This window comes from Aspergillus heteromorphus (genome assembly GCF_003184545.1).
Source record: "Aspergillus heteromorphus CBS 117.55 chromosome Unknown BO70scaffold_7, whole genome shotgun sequence".
NCBI classification, from domain to species: Eukaryota; Fungi; Ascomycota; class Eurotiomycetes; order Eurotiales; family Aspergillaceae; genus Aspergillus; species Aspergillus heteromorphus.
In genome coordinates this window covers 226,822-243,519 of record NW_020290412.1, presented here as the reverse complement: position 1 = coordinate 243,519, position 16,698 = coordinate 226,822, and the positions used below count along the sequence as shown (strand labels likewise).

The 16,698-nt window shown below is 51.1% G+C and overlaps 7 protein-coding genes across 7 annotated transcripts; 5 read left to right on the top strand and 2 right to left on the bottom strand.

The window, feature by feature from the left end:
* Nucleotides 1-404: 404 nt before the first annotated feature.
* BO70DRAFT_256351 (terpenoid cyclases/Protein prenyltransferase) lies at nt 405-2,077 on the top strand (the record flags this gene model as incomplete). Its single annotated transcript, XM_025538856.1, has 4 exons — nt 405-1,106; nt 1,157-1,277; nt 1,330-1,610; nt 1,667-2,077. Coding segments are annotated over 4 exons (1,515 nt in total), but the record flags the coding sequence as incomplete, so codon positions are not given.
* A 246-nt stretch (nt 2,078-2,323) lies between these two features.
* On the bottom strand, nt 2,324-2,689 carry BO70DRAFT_394729 (uncharacterized protein; the record flags this gene model as incomplete). The annotated part of the gene is made up of 2 exons (XM_025546480.1): nt 2,324-2,598; nt 2,656-2,689. The coding sequence occupies 2 exons, from the start codon at nt 2,687-2,689 to the stop codon at nt 2,324-2,326; spliced, it is 309 nt and encodes a 102-aa protein (XP_025400943.1).
* A 383-nt stretch (nt 2,690-3,072) lies between these two features.
* On the top strand, nt 3,073-4,609 carry BO70DRAFT_378386 (uncharacterized protein). Its single transcript, XM_025545260.1, has 2 exons — nt 3,073-3,722; nt 3,791-4,609. Exons 1-2 carry the CDS (start codon nt 3,084-3,086, stop codon nt 4,484-4,486), a joined length of 1,335 nt encoding a protein of 444 aa, XP_025400942.1. The 5' UTR covers nt 3,073-3,083; the 3' UTR covers nt 4,487-4,609.
* Nucleotides 4,610-5,986: 1,377 nt separating this feature from the next.
* On the top strand, nt 5,987-8,239 carry BO70DRAFT_351303 (putative beta-glucosidase D; the record flags this gene model as incomplete). The annotated part of the gene is made up of 3 exons (XM_025541737.1): nt 5,987-6,319; nt 6,426-7,683; nt 7,737-8,239. The coding sequence occupies 3 exons, from the start codon at nt 5,987-5,989 to the stop codon at nt 8,237-8,239; spliced, it is 2,094 nt and encodes a 697-aa protein (XP_025400941.1).
* A 1,205-nt stretch (nt 8,240-9,444) lies between these two features.
* Nucleotides 9,445-10,770, bottom strand: BO70DRAFT_360463 (glycoside hydrolase family protein). The gene has a single exon (XM_025542786.1). It carries the CDS (start codon nt 10,653-10,655, stop codon nt 9,660-9,662), a length of 996 nt encoding a protein of 331 aa, XP_025400940.1. The 5' UTR covers nt 10,656-10,770; the 3' UTR covers nt 9,445-9,659.
* Nucleotides 10,771-12,651: 1,881 nt separating this feature from the next.
* On the top strand, nt 12,652-13,856 carry BO70DRAFT_394725 (uncharacterized protein; the record flags this gene model as incomplete). Its single annotated transcript, XM_025546479.1, has 3 exons — nt 12,652-13,162; nt 13,221-13,563; nt 13,619-13,856. The coding sequence occupies 3 exons, from the start codon at nt 12,652-12,654 to the stop codon at nt 13,854-13,856; spliced, it is 1,092 nt and encodes a 363-aa protein (XP_025400939.1).
* Nucleotides 13,857-13,978: 122 nt separating this feature from the next.
* Nucleotides 13,979-15,071, top strand: BO70DRAFT_422305 (uncharacterized protein; the record flags this gene model as incomplete). The annotated part of the gene is made up of 3 exons (XM_025547556.1): nt 13,979-14,463; nt 14,532-14,772; nt 14,856-15,071. 3 exons carry the CDS (start codon nt 13,979-13,981, stop codon nt 15,069-15,071), a joined length of 942 nt encoding a protein of 313 aa, XP_025400938.1.
* Nucleotides 15,072-16,698: the final 1,627 nt, after the last annotated feature.

Sequence of the window (16,698 nt, the reverse complement as noted above, 5' to 3'; positions counted from 1 at the left end):
TGGCATGAAAGACAGCCGACACGGAGTGATGCCATCCAGTACCTGCTTGACGGTGGCCGGGCAGACGGATACTGAAGGGTAAGCAACAAGGCTGTGTGGCATTTCAGGTGGATTGGTCTGGACAGGGGGAGAGGATAAGCTTGATGGGTTGAGTGACGATTGGACTCCTCGTGTATGCATCCGTTTTAGGGATGATTCGGCGCGTAGCCTGCAGATTAAAGGATAAGCCATCCCACTGGAGATTGCAGTATCCTGGTGCTTTACTTTTGACATACTACTGTGGTTTTTGTTCATCAAGCTTTGTCGTTATCACCATGCAGGCCAGAAATCTCCAAGGCAAGGTGGACTCCATCATCACCTACCTGGCTAATTCTTTAAACACACCCTACAATGGCTCCAGCGCCATGACAACCTGTATCTACGATACAGCCTGGCTTGCCATGGTAACGAAGGAAGAAGAGGGACAGATTCGGTGGCTCTTCCCCGACTCCTTCAAGGCCATTCTAGAAAGCCAATCCCTCGACGGGGGCTTCGGCTCCCGCACCAGCGATGTCGACGCCATCATGAATACCATGGCCGCATTGCTTGCCCTGAGCAAGCACGGACACAACCCCTCCGTGGCCGGCTGTCCTCCCGTGGCAAACTTGCAAGAGAGAATTGCACAAGGCGGTGCCTTCTTGCAAAACGTCCTATTATCCTGGGACATTCTGTCAACAGACCACGTGGGCTTTGAAATCCTCATCCCATGTTTGATCGATCTTCTATACAACGACGGGGTCGATGTCCGCGCCTTTCCAGGCTATGAAAATTTAATCCGGTTGAACCAGCGAAAGCTGGCACGATTTCGTCCAGAGATGCTCTATATGCCGCGTCAGACAACCCTCCTACACTCTCTAGAAGCCTTCTCGGGCAAGATCAACTTCGACGCTGTGGCACATCATCTGACTGGAGGGGCGATGCTCAACTCACCCTCCTCGACTGCCGCGTACCTGATTAATTCCTCGAAATGGGATGCGGAGGCGGAGGCATACCTGCGTTATGTTGCGGAGAAGGGACGGGGGTTGGTCCCCAGCGCGTTCCCTATTACTCTGTTCGAAATTTCCTGGGTAGGTGTCTCTCCAGTGCTTGGATACTCTGATAGCTGATTACTTTTCAGTGTTTGTCGACCCTTCTGGAGTCCGGATTCACAGTGCAGCAACTGGGCGAGAAACCCATTCAGCAGCTCTCTGATTTTGTGGTGAAGAACCTGAAGGAAAACGGCGGGGTGTGCGGTTTCGGTACGTCCCTTTTTATCCGTAAGCCCCCTTCCGATGATACTAACAGGTTCAGCCCCCGGAGTCCTCCCCGACGCAGACGACACGGCCAAATGCATCTTCCTACTCAACTGCATCGGCCAGCGAACCGACTGCGACCGAATGATTGAGGTTTTCGAAGACAAATCGCACTTCAAGACATATGACCTGGAGGTAACGGACTCTTTCAGCGCCAACTGCAATGTTCTCAAAGCGATGCTCGTAGCCGAAGACGCGGCTCGCCACCTTCCCCAGATTTGCAAGGTGCTGCGGTATCTGTGCCAGATTTGGCACGATGGTCAGCTGAACGACAAATGGGTAAGTCCCAATCCCGCTTGGAAATGTCCTATTTGGTCTGACACCGATCGCTTCAGAACCTCCGTCCCCAATATTCCATGATGCTACTAACGGAGGCACTGGTCCATGTCCTGAAGCGCTGGGACCAGGGCGACTTAAACGAGATCCCGGTGGAGCTCATGGCAGAACAAGGTATTTTGAGCGTGCTGTCTGACATCCTGGACGGTTTGCTTCGCACACAAAGTCTTGAGGATGGCGGATGGGGAGGCTCCGCTGAGGTAACGGGTTACGCTCTTCTGGCGTTGAAACGCCTCGCCTCGCTGCCCTGGAGCCTCGAGTGCGGAGACAAAGTGGACCTGGCAATAGACCTCGCTACGGTGTACCTTCAGACACGGGAAGGTGAGTGGACAACTCCGCAGGAGAACTGGATTGAGAAGGTCAGTTATGGGTCACGTCTGCTGTCTCTGACCTATGCTGTCGCCGCCTTGGGTGCCTCGCCGTATCACCGCTGGGGCCCGAAGGTGCTGCGGCTGTGCCTCACGTCCGGGGAGGAGGATATGCTCGGTTTGCGTACCCCGAGTCCGGTGGAGCAGTCTCCTACCCTCCTGCCAAAGTTAGAGTTGACTGCCTAGAATTGTTCTTGTTTAATGCTGTATACGGTTGGATACCTTCTTAAAATGGCATGTTATATCGTGCTGGAAAATACAGCCGCTCAACGCTTTTCCAAACTCATCTTACACTACATCCCCTTGTCCACATGTCAGATGGTCGATAAAAGTCTCACCTTTCTCTCTGATGCGTATTTGCCCTTCAACACTGACAATCCGATTGTATTGGATCGACTGGATGTCGAGCATTTGTTTCGTGACCACCATAGGAGCAGATATAATGCCATATGTACCGCTGGCCAAGCACACGACAACGATATTGTGTCCCGCACTGCCTTCGGGAGTGTAGGCGTTCTTTTCCGTCGGCTGCACCGGTAAATCGTCACGAAGTTTCAGAAGGTCTGAGAGGCGGCCGTCAACATTGTAGGATCCTCGCGATAAACGGGTCCTAGACATACGGTATGCGGAATGGCCTGGAGCCGACAGCTTCATCCGTCGAGCGACGCGTCAAAGTTAGTAGAACAAAGCGAGACTCACGTCAATATTCAGATTCTTGTGACGGAACTGGGTATTCAGCTTGAGCCGGATCTGTCTGTCCGGCAAAGGCTTCTCTCAGGAAACGGTCCGAGTAGTGGATGATAACGATGCTCTGGCTCAGAGCGGCCGTTTGATGATGACTAGATGGGAGAGGGAGGATGGAAAGAATAAACACGAAGAAGGAAGTATTTCCCCGTCAGCGGCAGTCACATGACAAGTGTCACTGCCGTAATCGGCAGGCAGAAGAAACGCATGCCTAAGGCCTAGAGGCGTGATATATAGCTGTAGCGACTGGGCGGCTTCCCCGCGCTCCCCGCACCACTCTTCCACCCCCCCACCAACCATCAAAATGCCTCAAGCATCCATCCTCGACCTCCCCGCCGAGATCCTGACAGGTATCCTCACTCTCACCTGCGAGAAGCTCTATGGAAACACCTTCGCCCACACAACCACCACTCTCCTCACCTGCCATCGATTTTACAGCCTCACCCTCCCGATCCTCTACCGCGATCTGGAATTCTCGTTTCCTCACGGGCAGAAGACGACCCTCCTGCTCGACACACTGCAATCTAACCCCGCCCTGCGTCTGCTTGTTCGGTCACTTGTCCTAACCTTTGGGTCGGAGTATTGGGCCGTGACCACCGGCATCACGGTAGACGACTATATGGCCGCCGCGGACGTGCTGTGCTGGTGTCGCGCAGTCCACACGCTGCAGATCCGAGGAGAGGAGCGCTTCCAGCTCGAAGACATCGGAGGGCGGGACCTAAATGGTTGGAGATGGGAGCTCGTGCATTATGCGTTCCGGCATCTACCCGCATTGCAACGGGTGCACATGTCTCGGTGGGTGAATTCGCCTGGATTTGGCTTTGGCATGCGGTTCGATTGCCAGCTGCGGGGCTACAGGGAGTGGTGTGAGCTTCCGGGCAATGAGTCGGAGGATGTTTTGGCCTTAAAGGATCATACTTGTGAATACTGTGCGCGATCGAATGTTTGTTTCTCTCCCCCTCCCCTGGACTGAATCGTAGGTTGCCCGACTAACCTTGCGGTCTTGTGTAGGATGACCCGGTTCTGCAGCGACAGACAACCAGGTTGATAGAATTCAGCGTGGCGTTCGATCATACCTTTTCGGATTTAGCAATTAGTGTTGAGGTTTTCATTTTCCACGACTGGCTAGAAAGCCATCCCCACACCCTTCGGCGCATGGTCTTCGGAAAGGACAGGTTCCAAAATCCAGGATCATTCTTCCGGGTGGCGGACTTCTCAAATCTTCACACGGTGGTCTATCCCCCTTTCCAGTTGAAGCGGATTTCCCCCGATTCGTACGATCCTCCCGTGGCAGCGATGGATCGGCTCCTTGGCCCGGCAGTGAAAACGATTGTCTGGGACCTGACCAGCTACGATCCAGAGCGCGCCCCATCCTGGGACTTATTTGGAGAGGAGGAGGAGCAGTGGTTGCGCGAATTTGCTAAAATGGCCGTTGACAGGAACACATCGCTCCAGACTATACGGATCGAATTTGCGCCAGACCAATCTACATCGAGTCTGGAGTCCTTGAAGGCCGGTTATCCCTGGGACCGGATAGAGCGATTACGAGGCGATATTCAGCCATTGGGGGTAAGCCTGGAGTATACGCCGCCGACTGTAACCCGTGAAGAATACAGGAAGGAGGTCACGGACAGGGAGGCGTCTCAGAGGAGAGTCTTCTCAGGGTGGACACCGAAGTGTCAGCTGGATATCATTCGCAGTGAGTAAGGCGCGGTTTGCGCTAGTGGAGTGGAATGACGATACAACGTTGAATGGTGACCACATTCCCTTCATATTTACCAATATACATATGCCGCCTCAGTACCAGCTCAAGAAATGGGTACGTCAGTGGACACCATCACTATTCAGATACCTTTGTCAAAGTGTACAGTATATCCAACTATTGGCGATCCATATTTTAGACAACAGAGGAAGACGACGAAATATCCTGTTGATTGCATTAAACCAAAGCACAATCCCTCGAATTTGATGTCATGAAGAAATCTTTTTCGGGGAGCACTCACGCACCCCGGTCTACTAGACACACCAGGGTTGCTACCCAGAATCTCTCTCTTTCTCTCTCACTCTTACCACTCTATGCTAATGCCCATTCCCAGAGCCACTATGATTCTATGCTCCACACAATCAATCACATACGACCATAGGGTGTGGAGAACAGGGCTTCCCGTCCGCTCAGCCGTACTTAAGCCACACGCCGGAAGGTTAGTAGTTGGGTGGGTGACCACCAGCGAATCCCCTCTGTCGTATGTATTTTTGGATTTTTATTGCTCTCCAGGGTGGAATGGAAGACCAAAACGAGGTAATTGCGTCTTGCTTTTTGATGTATAAAGCTCGGAAAGCGATGCGGGTTTGTGTAACACCTCCCGTGTTCGGCTTGGCGGCTTCCCGAAGTCCATGGCATCTTGTTGAACCCCCCTCTGCCCGACGTGTGACCATAGCATGATGAACATGCTGGAGAATCAAATGTCGATTGATTCCGTGGCATTTCCGACATTGCCGAGCTGGATGCAGCGTTTGCGTGGCCAACCGGACCACTCGGCTTATCCGGGCCGAACGAAAAAGTGAGCCGACGGATCGCCGGTCGAACAGGTTAGTGTTTTGTTACAGCTCATCGGAGAAAAGGGTGTCCGCTTACTACTCCTCCAGACGACGTGGCATCGGTTTCAGGGCTGCGGTTATTCCAGGTTTATGATCGCCCAGATCTAGGATAATTTTGGGGCCCATAGGTAGGACAAGCTTTGGGTGCAGACTGCGGGTATAATAGAAACCTACCGATGTAGGCACCGAGAAGATATTATGAGATATGTATCTATAAATTCAGTTCATATCCCTGTGTCCTGAGCTCATTTTCCGGCCGACCTTCTTTTACTAGCCAACAGACTGCCAGGCGCAGCCAATCGTTTTTATTGCTTCTTACCTTTTGCACAATAACATACCCTCCTTTTTATTCTATCTCTCTTTCAGTGGCACTTCAGGATAAGGACCTGCTGGCTTCTCGTAGTTACTGTATTACTAGACCTTGCGGCAGCCGCTTTAAGCTTCTCATCCCTGGGTCTTCTCAACTCCAACGGCGGTAAGCGATGCCACTATCACTCTTGCAAATTGATGCTATAATACCAACGCACGGCTAATATCAACCCAGTGATCCTGAGCGACGAGTGGCAATCAGCCTACTAAAAGGCGTCTGTGTTTGTTAACAGCCTGACAATGGATCAAAAGCTGGACTTGATCATCGGCAGCAGTGTCACATCCGGTAAGAATGAGACCTTCTCGGCAATAGTCTTCGTCAATGAAGACATGGGTGTCCAGGACTTCAACTATGTGTCTGTCTTTATCTTGGTATCGGCGCTTGCAATAATGTGGGATCACGATGCTATTTATCAGCAAGTCAAGGCTGTAGGCTCAGAGTTCTATAAGAAAGGTATTCAGGTCGTCAACAGGCCCACGTCTCAATTTCTTGATCGGACCCCCTGGGATGATCGAAACGGAGAAGCCTTCGGTCCAGACCCCTATCTCAACGGTTTGGCCACTGGCCTCACGGTCAAAGACTAAGTTGACGCTGGTGTCATTGCCGGAGGGAAGGTAAGCTCTGCTATCCTCCTTTAGCTATTCTCAACATTCACTGACAATCCTGTTTCCCTCGCAGCACTTCCTCCTCTACGAACAAGAAACCAACCGAACCAAGAACGCAAACAGCATCGACCCCAACCCCGCCACCGGCCCTCTGCCATATTCATCCAACACCGACGACAAGACCCTCCACGAGGCCTATCTATGGCCGTTCTACGACGCCGTCAAGAACGGCATGGGCGCGGTCATGTGCGCCATGATCAAAGTCAACAATACGCTCAGCTGTGAGAATTCCGATCTACTCCTGCAACAGCTGAAGACCGAGCTGGGCTTTCCCGGGGTGGTTTATCCCGACACCAAAGCCCAGAGCAGCAGTGCCAGCGACAGCGCAACAAACGGCGAGGATTACGGCGCCAGTAATATCTGGACTACATCGGTCATGAATGCTCTTCTTGCCAACGGGACACTCAGCGAGGCGCGTCTTAACGACATGTCCATCCGGAACCTGATCGGATACTACAACGCCCACCTTGACAACGGTCTTCAACCCGCCGAGCCATCCGACGGGGCCTGGGTGGATGTACGCGGGAACCATTCCAAGCTGATCCGGAAATACGGAGCTCAATCGATGGTCCTACTCAAGAACGAGAACAACGCCCTCCCTCTGAAGAAAGTCCGCAGAATGGGCGTCTTCGGCGCACACGCAGGCTTCATCGTCGGCGGTCCAAACGCAGAAATATCAATCGCTGGCTCCGGTCCCACCTACCAGAGCCATCTGGGCACCGGCACCGGCTCAGGACAGGCCTCATACCCCTACCTCGTCGCCCCGCTCGTCCCATTGATCGTCAGAGCATCCGAAGAGGGCACAATCCTGAACTGGATTCTCCAGGATAACTACACCGCAAGCGCCGGCTCCTCCCTCATCCCCTCCGTTGCTGGCAGCACATTCGTTGCGCCTTCGTACGCAGAAACCGCAAGCGACTCCGATGTGTGCCTCGTCTTTTTGAACGCCCTCTCAGGCGAGGGTAAAGACCGCACAGAACTCTACAACGCCGACCAAGACACCATGGTCAAAACCGTCGCAGACAACTGCAACAACACCATTGTCGTGATTAACACCATCGGACCAAGACTTGTCGACCAATGGATTGAGCACGCGAACGTAACAGCCGTCCTGTACGGGTCTCTCCTCGGACAGGAATCCGGTAATTCAATCGTGGATGTGTTATACGGTGACGTGAACCCCTCCGGTCATCTCACCTATACCATCCCCAAGAACGAAAGCGATTATAATGTGGATATCTGCTACACCTCCCAGTGTAACTTCACCGAAGGTACATTCCCCCCTCCCTCCCCCCTTCAAAAACATACTAATGATCCCCCTAAGGTGTATACATCGACTACCGCCACTTCGACGCCTCAAACATCACCCCGCGCTACCCCTTCGGTCATGGCCTCTCCTACACCTCCTTCTCGTACTCCGATCTCACCATGCCCCACTCCCAGTCACGACCCCTTCATCTCTCCACCGCCCCAACCGGCCACCGAACCGTCGGCGGCTACAGCGACCTGTGGGACACGGTCGCCAACATCTCCATCACGGTCAAAAACATCGGGAAGGTGAATGGCGCCGCCGTGCCGCAGCTCTACCTCGGATTCCCCGAGTCAGCGCAACAGCCCGTCCGTCAGCTGAGGGGGTTTGAACGTGTGGAGCTGGCTACTGGGAAGCAGGCTGTTGTTACTTTTCCGTTGAGAAGAAGGGATCTTTCGTATTGGGATGTCGGGGCGCAGAAGTGGTTGGTTGCTGGTGGGGAGTATGAGGTTGTTGTGGGGGAGAGTTCGAGAGATTTTGCGGTGAATGGGACGTTGGTGGTCAGGACGCATGGGTAGATTTTTTTTTTTTTTTTGTTTTCTGTTTGTGTGAGGAACGGTTGAGTGATAATGGTGAGGGAGGGGGGTTGGAGGCAGAGGTATAGAAATGGGGCTGGGTGGAGGGGGTTTGGATAGGTAGATAGAGTATATAGAGTAAACAGCAATTAAAACTTGATAGAATAGAATCCTATAATCAGTCATCTAACCTTTTCTACCATATCTGAATTCCGAACATGTATGTTCATGACTAATTATACTAGTGCTGGCCAGAACATCAGTTCAAAACTCTGTATACAACAATTCCAGTCCTCCCTTCCAAAGTCAAATACCCTCATCCAACACTAGCTATAAATCTCTGCTTCCTCCACATCACTCATTCATGAAAGAGCATATCTATTATATGTTCTAATCCCAAACACTCTACCAAACAACCTAAACCTGCAAACCCCATAGCATTATAATTTATGAGTAATGAGCAGTATTAAACCCAGCACAGTAACTCCAACCCCAGATGCGCGACAAAATTGTGGATACGAAAGTATAGTACCCCGTAAACGCCTTTCTAGCAAATGAAGACTTTCTGGTAAAAGTCCAGTGAATTATATCCAGTCCTTCAATCTAGGAATCTGGGATTGGAAATACTCCACCTCGGGGAAAGCAGGATCAGAGAGAGATACAGATCGCCAGCAGCGCTTAATATCCGCTACTTGTGGACTGCGGAGGTTAGTACAAACTCGAACAGAGATAAATATAGAATCATGGTGGATCAGTGGACTATCCATGGAGTATGGAGTATGGTATATGGACTATGGAGAGAAGCATCAGTTCCGACCTTGTCGGGATTTTGTTTCTGCACGGACTGGGACCGGATACTGATGGTGATGGTGATGGTGAGGATGGGGGTGGGTGGGGGGATTATAGTCAGCGGAATACACAATGCCGAGGGCCCAGCCCCCAGAGTGGATCGGTTAGGGCTGGACACGCCGACACGGGGCTACCCGTCGCCCCCACACCGGTTCTAGATCTTCAGAGTTCAGAGTTCTCCTGCTCGGCGCTAGCGGTGTGGACACGGACGCGTAAGTCAACGCGAATTCTAGTTTTTTCATCCCTCTACCCGTGGTCCGGATAATCTATTAAAGGTAAAGAAAGACACGATAATCTAGAGCAATTCATCGGATAATTGAGCTGCAAATGAATGGAATTCGGCACAGTATGGATGGTACGGGCAAACACCGGGGTCCGATGGGGACTCATGAAGTGGATTTGAGGTGACGAGACCAGACGAAAGGATAGCTTTTTGGTACTTTTTCTATTCGCGTGATATCGACGTGGGTTCTGCAGGCTTCGTGGGCTCAGACACGGACGGGGACTCGGAAGGCGCCGCTGGAGATAAGCTCAATGAGGCTGATTCGGATGGAACGGACTAATGCGAAGATGATCATTCGGCCGACAGCTCGGTGAAAGATGACTCAGATGAAGAGGATTCAGACCAAGACGACGAAGATGAAGAAGACTCGGATGAAGTAGACTCCACAACAGAGGAACTAGTCGAAGCAGATGCCGCAGAAGAAGAAGACGACTCGGACGAAGAAGTCGAAGAAGTTGAAGAAGAAGACGAGCTCGACATGTAAGCATCCCCAACCGAGTTGACCGCCCCATCAGTAAGCATATAATCATTGGCACAATAAAAGAAAGCATAACGGGCCACCTCCGACTGAGAATCAAGCCAAGTGAGAGCCTCATCCAAGAAGTCGACGGTAGTCGACGCATCAGAGACACCGCTCTCATCAGCATTAAGACCAAACTCGGTGAGCCAGACCTCCGAAATATCATACTCAGCCGCCGTGCTGATCGCTTCGGAGACAAAAGTCTTCAGATCGTCAACAGAATCTCCATACCAGTGGACAGCCAGGCCCGAGATATTGCAGCTCTGGCAGTCGTCCATGAAGCTCTTGAGCCAGTCAAGACCCTCGCCACTGGAAGACGAAGAGGTCACGGCCGGGCTGATCAATTTGGCGCTGCCGGAGTAGGGAGTGATGTACTCCTCGTAGTATTGGGCTGCGGTGGAGGCCGACATGTCGGCCCCAGACGACATGTCCGGTTCGTTGAAGCCGAGAATGTAAGAGCTGCCGCTCGACAGCGCGGTCTCAACCGCCTCGGTCCAGCCGCTGAAGAAGCTGGATCCCCAGAGCATGGGCACGAACTCCATGTCCGAAGGCATCGTGCCGTCCACACTACTGCCCCAGTTGTAGGACCACGACACTGTGCTGGCTGAGTTGTCGGTGAGGGTGCTGACCAGCGACGCATCGTTGTAAGCAGCTCCACGCTTGTTGGAGGACCGTTTCTGCAGGTTCGACAGGCTGGACTTCAATGGCAATGCTGAGGCCGAGGCAGCGACCAAGCCAGTGGTCAGAATATGAGAGAAAGAGACCATCTCGCCGGTTGTTTGAAATTTTGGACTTAATGAAGGAGTCGGGAAAGCAAAAGGATATCTCGAGAACTGAGTACCTCGAGCAAAAGAATGTTTGGATGAAGGGAATGACAGGTTTGTGCACAGCACTGAACCAAAGCAAAGAACGAGGCAATGGAAGAACAATGATCGTGTTGGTGAGGGAACGAAGAAAGGGCGGCGGGAGCTCTAATATAGCTCAGGCCCAGGCAGCCATTGGATCGGGCCCGTAAATGCCAGAGATCTAGACTCGATCCGATCCGATCTAAGAGAGACATGTCGCTGTGTAGCGAGGGCATACCAAGACGTACGTACACAGTCGCTCGGGTGGGTGGGGCCGAACACCAGATTCAGCATTCACTGACGAGGCGGCCAAAAGATTGGATCGGTTCAGTTTGACTGACGCGGCTTTTTGAGATCGATTTTCTCAAGGTCTTGAAAGTTGAAACAGCGAGTTGATTGCATCGAGCCATCACGTCTTACTCAAGAACATGATTCCGTTCATTTCCGCAGGCGGTTGGTGCCTGAGGTTAGCAACAGCCGGTGACTCTTTCCGCTTCTGCCCGACTCGCCGTTTCCTCAAGTCCGCCCGAGCCACTCCCCTTTCTCCAACACGATGGCATCCTCTTCCTCCTCCTCGGACCCATCCGCGCTCTTATCTGCAAAACTGATCCTGTCTGGAAGGGTACTCCCTGGTGCAATCCGAACCAACTCAAGTCTACACAAGTACAACAGTTACGCTAGTTTTTCTGCTACTCTCCAAACAAAGAAGAGATGAAAGCCCACGCTTGGGCCATGAGACTCCGGACTCTAGAACGCAGATTCTAGCCATTGATAAGAGACTGGATAGGAACCCCGGGGTCAACCACAAAGCTCTGTATCACGATCGACATGGCCGAGGAAGGAGATATCGTCATTGAAGTTTGGAAAATGTCTACCAGAAACTCACCACGATGTGCCATGCAGGCTCAACACGTCGAGATCATAAAAATAGCAGCAGTGCCCGCTGTTAATGGTTGGATGTTTACTGACACACTGGGCATCACTGCGACGGGGCAGCTTGTTTTCTATTTTGACTCATTTGTGGGTCGCCCCTCTATCAGGCCAATTGAACAAGACATCATAACCGTTCGCGCGGAGGGTATGGCGTGCCAAAGATAAAGGTTTACCAGGCCGATAGATCCGACGTCAAATGCTTGTCTCGGGCGACATCTATTGTGTTTTGCACACTTTCCTTTCGCCCTTTGTCTTGATTCCTTCCTTCAGCTCTTTGCTCAAGATGACCTTCACATTGCTCTTCTTCATTGTCTATATAGATAATGATGTGACTTCCTTTCTTCAATGTGTTTTGAACGCTCTCTTGCTCATTGCTTGTGTTTCTTCGTTCCAAGCGTTGTGTCCGGGGGACTCGGTATAACAGCATCATGTTTCCTTCTCTCTGCAACCCAGAAGTCTTTGCTTCACACATGTTTGTTGAAAATCTTCCACTCTACACACTGTTTGTGCAGAAAGGCAACAATTTCCGATGGTCTGGCTTTTACACCATAGCAATAAGACTTTTGCTCCACAAGCCCCCAAGGCTGGTTTACAAGATTTGAAACTGAATTGATGTATCCATAGAACCCAACTGGCCGTTCCTGACTGGGTTGTCCTGCTATTATTACTCTACAGGTTTCGCTAGCGGCAAGGTTGGCCATACGTACCTGAGGCAACCATATCAAGGCCCACAAACACTAGTTGGATTTGCCGTGTTTCTGTTGTCGGCTCGTGCGTAGTACACCGCATTTCATCTCGTCTCCACCTCCGTCCCCCGCCTTTTCTACATCCCACGCGTTTCTCACTTTGACGCGTTGTGATTCTGTCCTTTAACAATCAACTGCTAGGATCTTAGTTCGCATAGCTTGAATTCGCGTCTAGTTTACCCTTATACCTACATCTACATCGTCACATGTCATTGCGTTTAGCCACAATTGGGAGAGGAATGAATACCAAGGTCGCCGCCGACGAGTCAACAGAGCCCGATAAGGACTCTTGGAAGGGGAGCTTTGCCATTCCGGAGAACCAAGAGGAATGGAACCTGCTGCAGAAGGCAGGGAAACTGACAAAGACTACTATCAATACACTCTCGAAAATGGCGTCCGGCAGTAAGGTGTTTAGGAAGCAGTTTGTCACCTTTCGTGCCATATGGCCCTTCCCGCTCGAGACGACTAAGCTTCTGGATTTCAAAGCTGACTACGGTCTTCATACCACCTGGGAGCGTGCTGAGCAGATTGCACATAGTTCTGTGGAGCTTGCAAAGTACCTACAGCTCGTTAGCAGCAAGACTCCTTCAGGCACCCTCACCGAAGCTGACCCTCGCTGGGCCGGATCCTTTATGTCGGTCCTCCGGTACCAGGAAGATTGTCTGGACGAAGTTCCAGGTACAAGCACAGGTCGGACGCGCAAGAGGGCAACACGACACCGCATCCCCTGGATGGCACGCAGCGAGCAAGGTCGGTCTAGAACAACATGTGTTTCAAATAGTACATTTCAAGGACTGACTGCGACCAGCGGATGACAATATGACGGAATACCAAGCCACTGACGAGGCAATTGTTAATTCGGCCCTACTGCTATACTTGGAGGCTGTCACAGCATTGGCGGGGACTCTCTCTGTGAAATGGACTATTCGTCGTTTGACATTTTCGCCTTATTTCTCTGCTGGTCGTTTCAGAACGGTCACGGATGGCGCAATGGTTGATAAGTTTGGAGATCTGCCTCACGCTCTTGTTGAGGTGAAGAAAAATTCTCTCGCCCATACAGAGGAGAGCCGAATTGCCATACCAATGCAAATCACCGCTGAGATTGTAGGGCTTCTAAGGAAGCATGACACGACTTGTTTTCTGGAAGGACAGTAAGTATTACTTGAGTTCAAAATACACTATTGAACCACATGCTAATTACCAAAGCCACCTTATGGTATCTCAGTTTGCCAACGAGATCTTCTTAATGTTTGCAAAGGCGCCAACTTCGTACAAGGGATACCTTGACGTGGGAGTAGTTAATCCCAATGACTTTTTAGTCATCCAGAAGTACTCCCCCTGGCGGGTGAATAACGAGGAGGACATGCAATGTCTGGCCACGGTCATTATATCTGTTTTTCGCTGGACCCTACAACACATGGTGGGATGTCTGAAAGTGGACTAGTGGGCGACCCAGTTTGGGGACATCCTTTGGTGACAGAAACCTGACGTCTTCCCCGCTCCAACTCCTCCACCCATCCTCTGTCGGAATCCCCTGCTTGTCTTTTGGCTAGTTGTACTTCAGTCATGTCACTACAACGGACTTGGGGGCGAGTTGTAGGAGCACTTCGCGGAAGCTCTCACGCGGACTCTGGTGAAGCCGATGTTGTCCTGGAGAAGCTTGAGACGTGCTACAACGTTCTACTCAAGGCGGAAACGGGTCCCATCCCACCCGATGTTTTGTGTCAGCTCCCTGTATCTCTGTCCATGGTGAGTCGTGAGTCCATGGCATGCGCCAACAACATCAAGTTCTTTGTCCCGTGGAGTGAGGAGGCCCTGGAGCGCCACCCAAGGAATCTCGCGCCGGGGCCGGAGAATGTCAGGCTTTCGAGAACGGAGAAGATATTGAAAGACGGCTCGCAATACTTCATTGGCATTGGGGCTTGGCATACATATCGGTGGGCGTCTCATATGTCTTCTCGACTGGTAGAAGAGGTGGACATTGCCCCTCGAATGGGAACGGAGGACAATAGACGTCCATTGAAGAGCTTAACTGGCTGGAGGCACTCCGAGTTAGTCTATCCGACCACGATTCGCTTTTACCAGTACCACTAACTAACTCTTGATATATCTGCTATAGAGCCATTCCCGATGAACCCACCCTTCCACAGCCATGGTTCTATAAAAGAGATTCATACGACTGGCACCCGGACTTCTACTGGACCTTGCGCGGCAACACGTACCCACATATAAAAATCACGATGCACCACGGCGTCGATGGTGTGGATGGTGTGCTGTTGAGAGAGGAGCTCCTGGTGATCATCGTCGTGATGATCAGTCGGCTGGAGAGCGAGAACTTTCGACAGCATGTCATTGTTCCTGTATGCCGTCATCTTCTCCCCTGACAGTTCATCCGATGACCCCTTTCTATAATTGCTAATCCGTCCTATTTCCCGACGTCTAGATTATGATGTTTTCATTTATGGGAACCCGTCATGGTCGCATACTTCTCGCCCATTGCACTCAAGACGGTCTTGTTATCGAGATGTCGGCTCTGTATCCCTTTCTAGTTGGAGAAGAGGATTGGTGCAGCTCGCTTGCTTTATTTACGCGCTTTCTCGCAGCTGGCCCCTCGCGTGCGGATACGACTCGCCTTCCTGCTAGCGTTGATCTAGCTTGATCAAGTACTTTAGCTTCATTTTCAAAGCAATTTTCTCTAGCTAGTTCCCAAGATATGGAGGAATATCTATGAGGTGATTTGTTATCTAGGCGTGCATATGCCAAGCTACCTAAGATCTTAGTAGTTGATCGTCAAACAAGAGAGTGACAACGCGTCCAAATTGAGGAAATGTGTGGGATTTAGTGAAGTCGGATTATGTACACGGACTCGAGAACCTACGTGGGTGTTAATATGATTATCTTGGGTACATATGGCCAACCTTGCCACTGGCTAATTTCTAGAATAGTTCTTTGAGTCCATACTGCCTGGCAGTCACCCTTAGTATTAGAGGCTATCGCCCGGACTTTGCAGCCGAAACCATGACGAAAGTGTTGCGCCGGCAGCCCGGTCTATCAATCTTCCCCCGCCATCAGAACGGTGGAGGTTCGACCTCCACTTCACATCATGCAAGCATACCATCAGATTAACATGTCTTGTGACATCCCCCCCCCCCTCAATCTCTTATCTCTGCCCTGACTACCTTTTACAGCCTCCTGGTCGAACTTCAATATATTCCTGCGCCATGGCTTGTTCTACCATCCCCTAAGCAGGCCGACAGCCCGCGAACCTCATTAACAAAACCGCGGCGAGACTGGATAATTTTAGTGACAAAGTAGTCGACGTGACATACCAAATCCCCTAACATCACCGATCTCGATGTAAAGCTTCACCCGGATACATGACATGCCCTCTGTGCTATCTGACAGAAGGTGCCGGAGAAATCGACCCCCACGACAAGGATGACAAGCCCGTTGAGTACACGGCCGAAGACAGATAATACCCCGCGGAATGGGAATATGCTCGAGATCCGACCTTTCAGGAACGTGATGATGTTTGGACGGGGAGCGATGTCCTGGTTCTGACGCGCAGTTGGCTTTATGGTCTGCATCTGTTGTATGACCGTGATCGAAGTACGTCTATCTCTGAATCCCCACACCAGCGGGCGGTCTCCGGTGGGGTCTGATAGACATATCTAATTGGTGGGGTGAGACAGAAACTATCAGAACATGGACCCCTTTGATGACGACCTTGACTGCCGCGCAAATACTGCTTATCCGATGACTTCACCTCAGAACCCCTTATACACCTGGATCCAGGACTTTCTGTCATGAAAGGGTATTCCTTTGGCTGGCAATTTCATCACGGAAAAAAATACAAACTGCTTTATATCTAGAAGGCGACATTTAGTGTGCTACCTTGATCCAATTGAAGTTTCGATGAAGATAAGGGTTTGTTTACGTCTCCTGGTGAAATAGGCCCGGCTTGTCTACGGAGCTGATCACTCGCCTATACAGTGAAGGGATTTTATCGCCATTCCCTGTACGAAACCTATGCCAGATAGCCGGGTATCTTGTCTTGGTCACAGGGTTCGGTTGTGCATAGAGATAATACGATATCGACATCATGATTGGTGGTCTGTCCTCGCCAAAGCGTACTATATTCGGCCGTTGTTATAGATTCTGTAATGGAAAGTGATAAATAGTACCGGGTCGAGGTTCATCACATAGAATTCAAAATGGAAATCCGTTATTAAATAGGCATACGGGATGATTGATAGTGGACATCCACAAAAAAAAGATAATGTTCC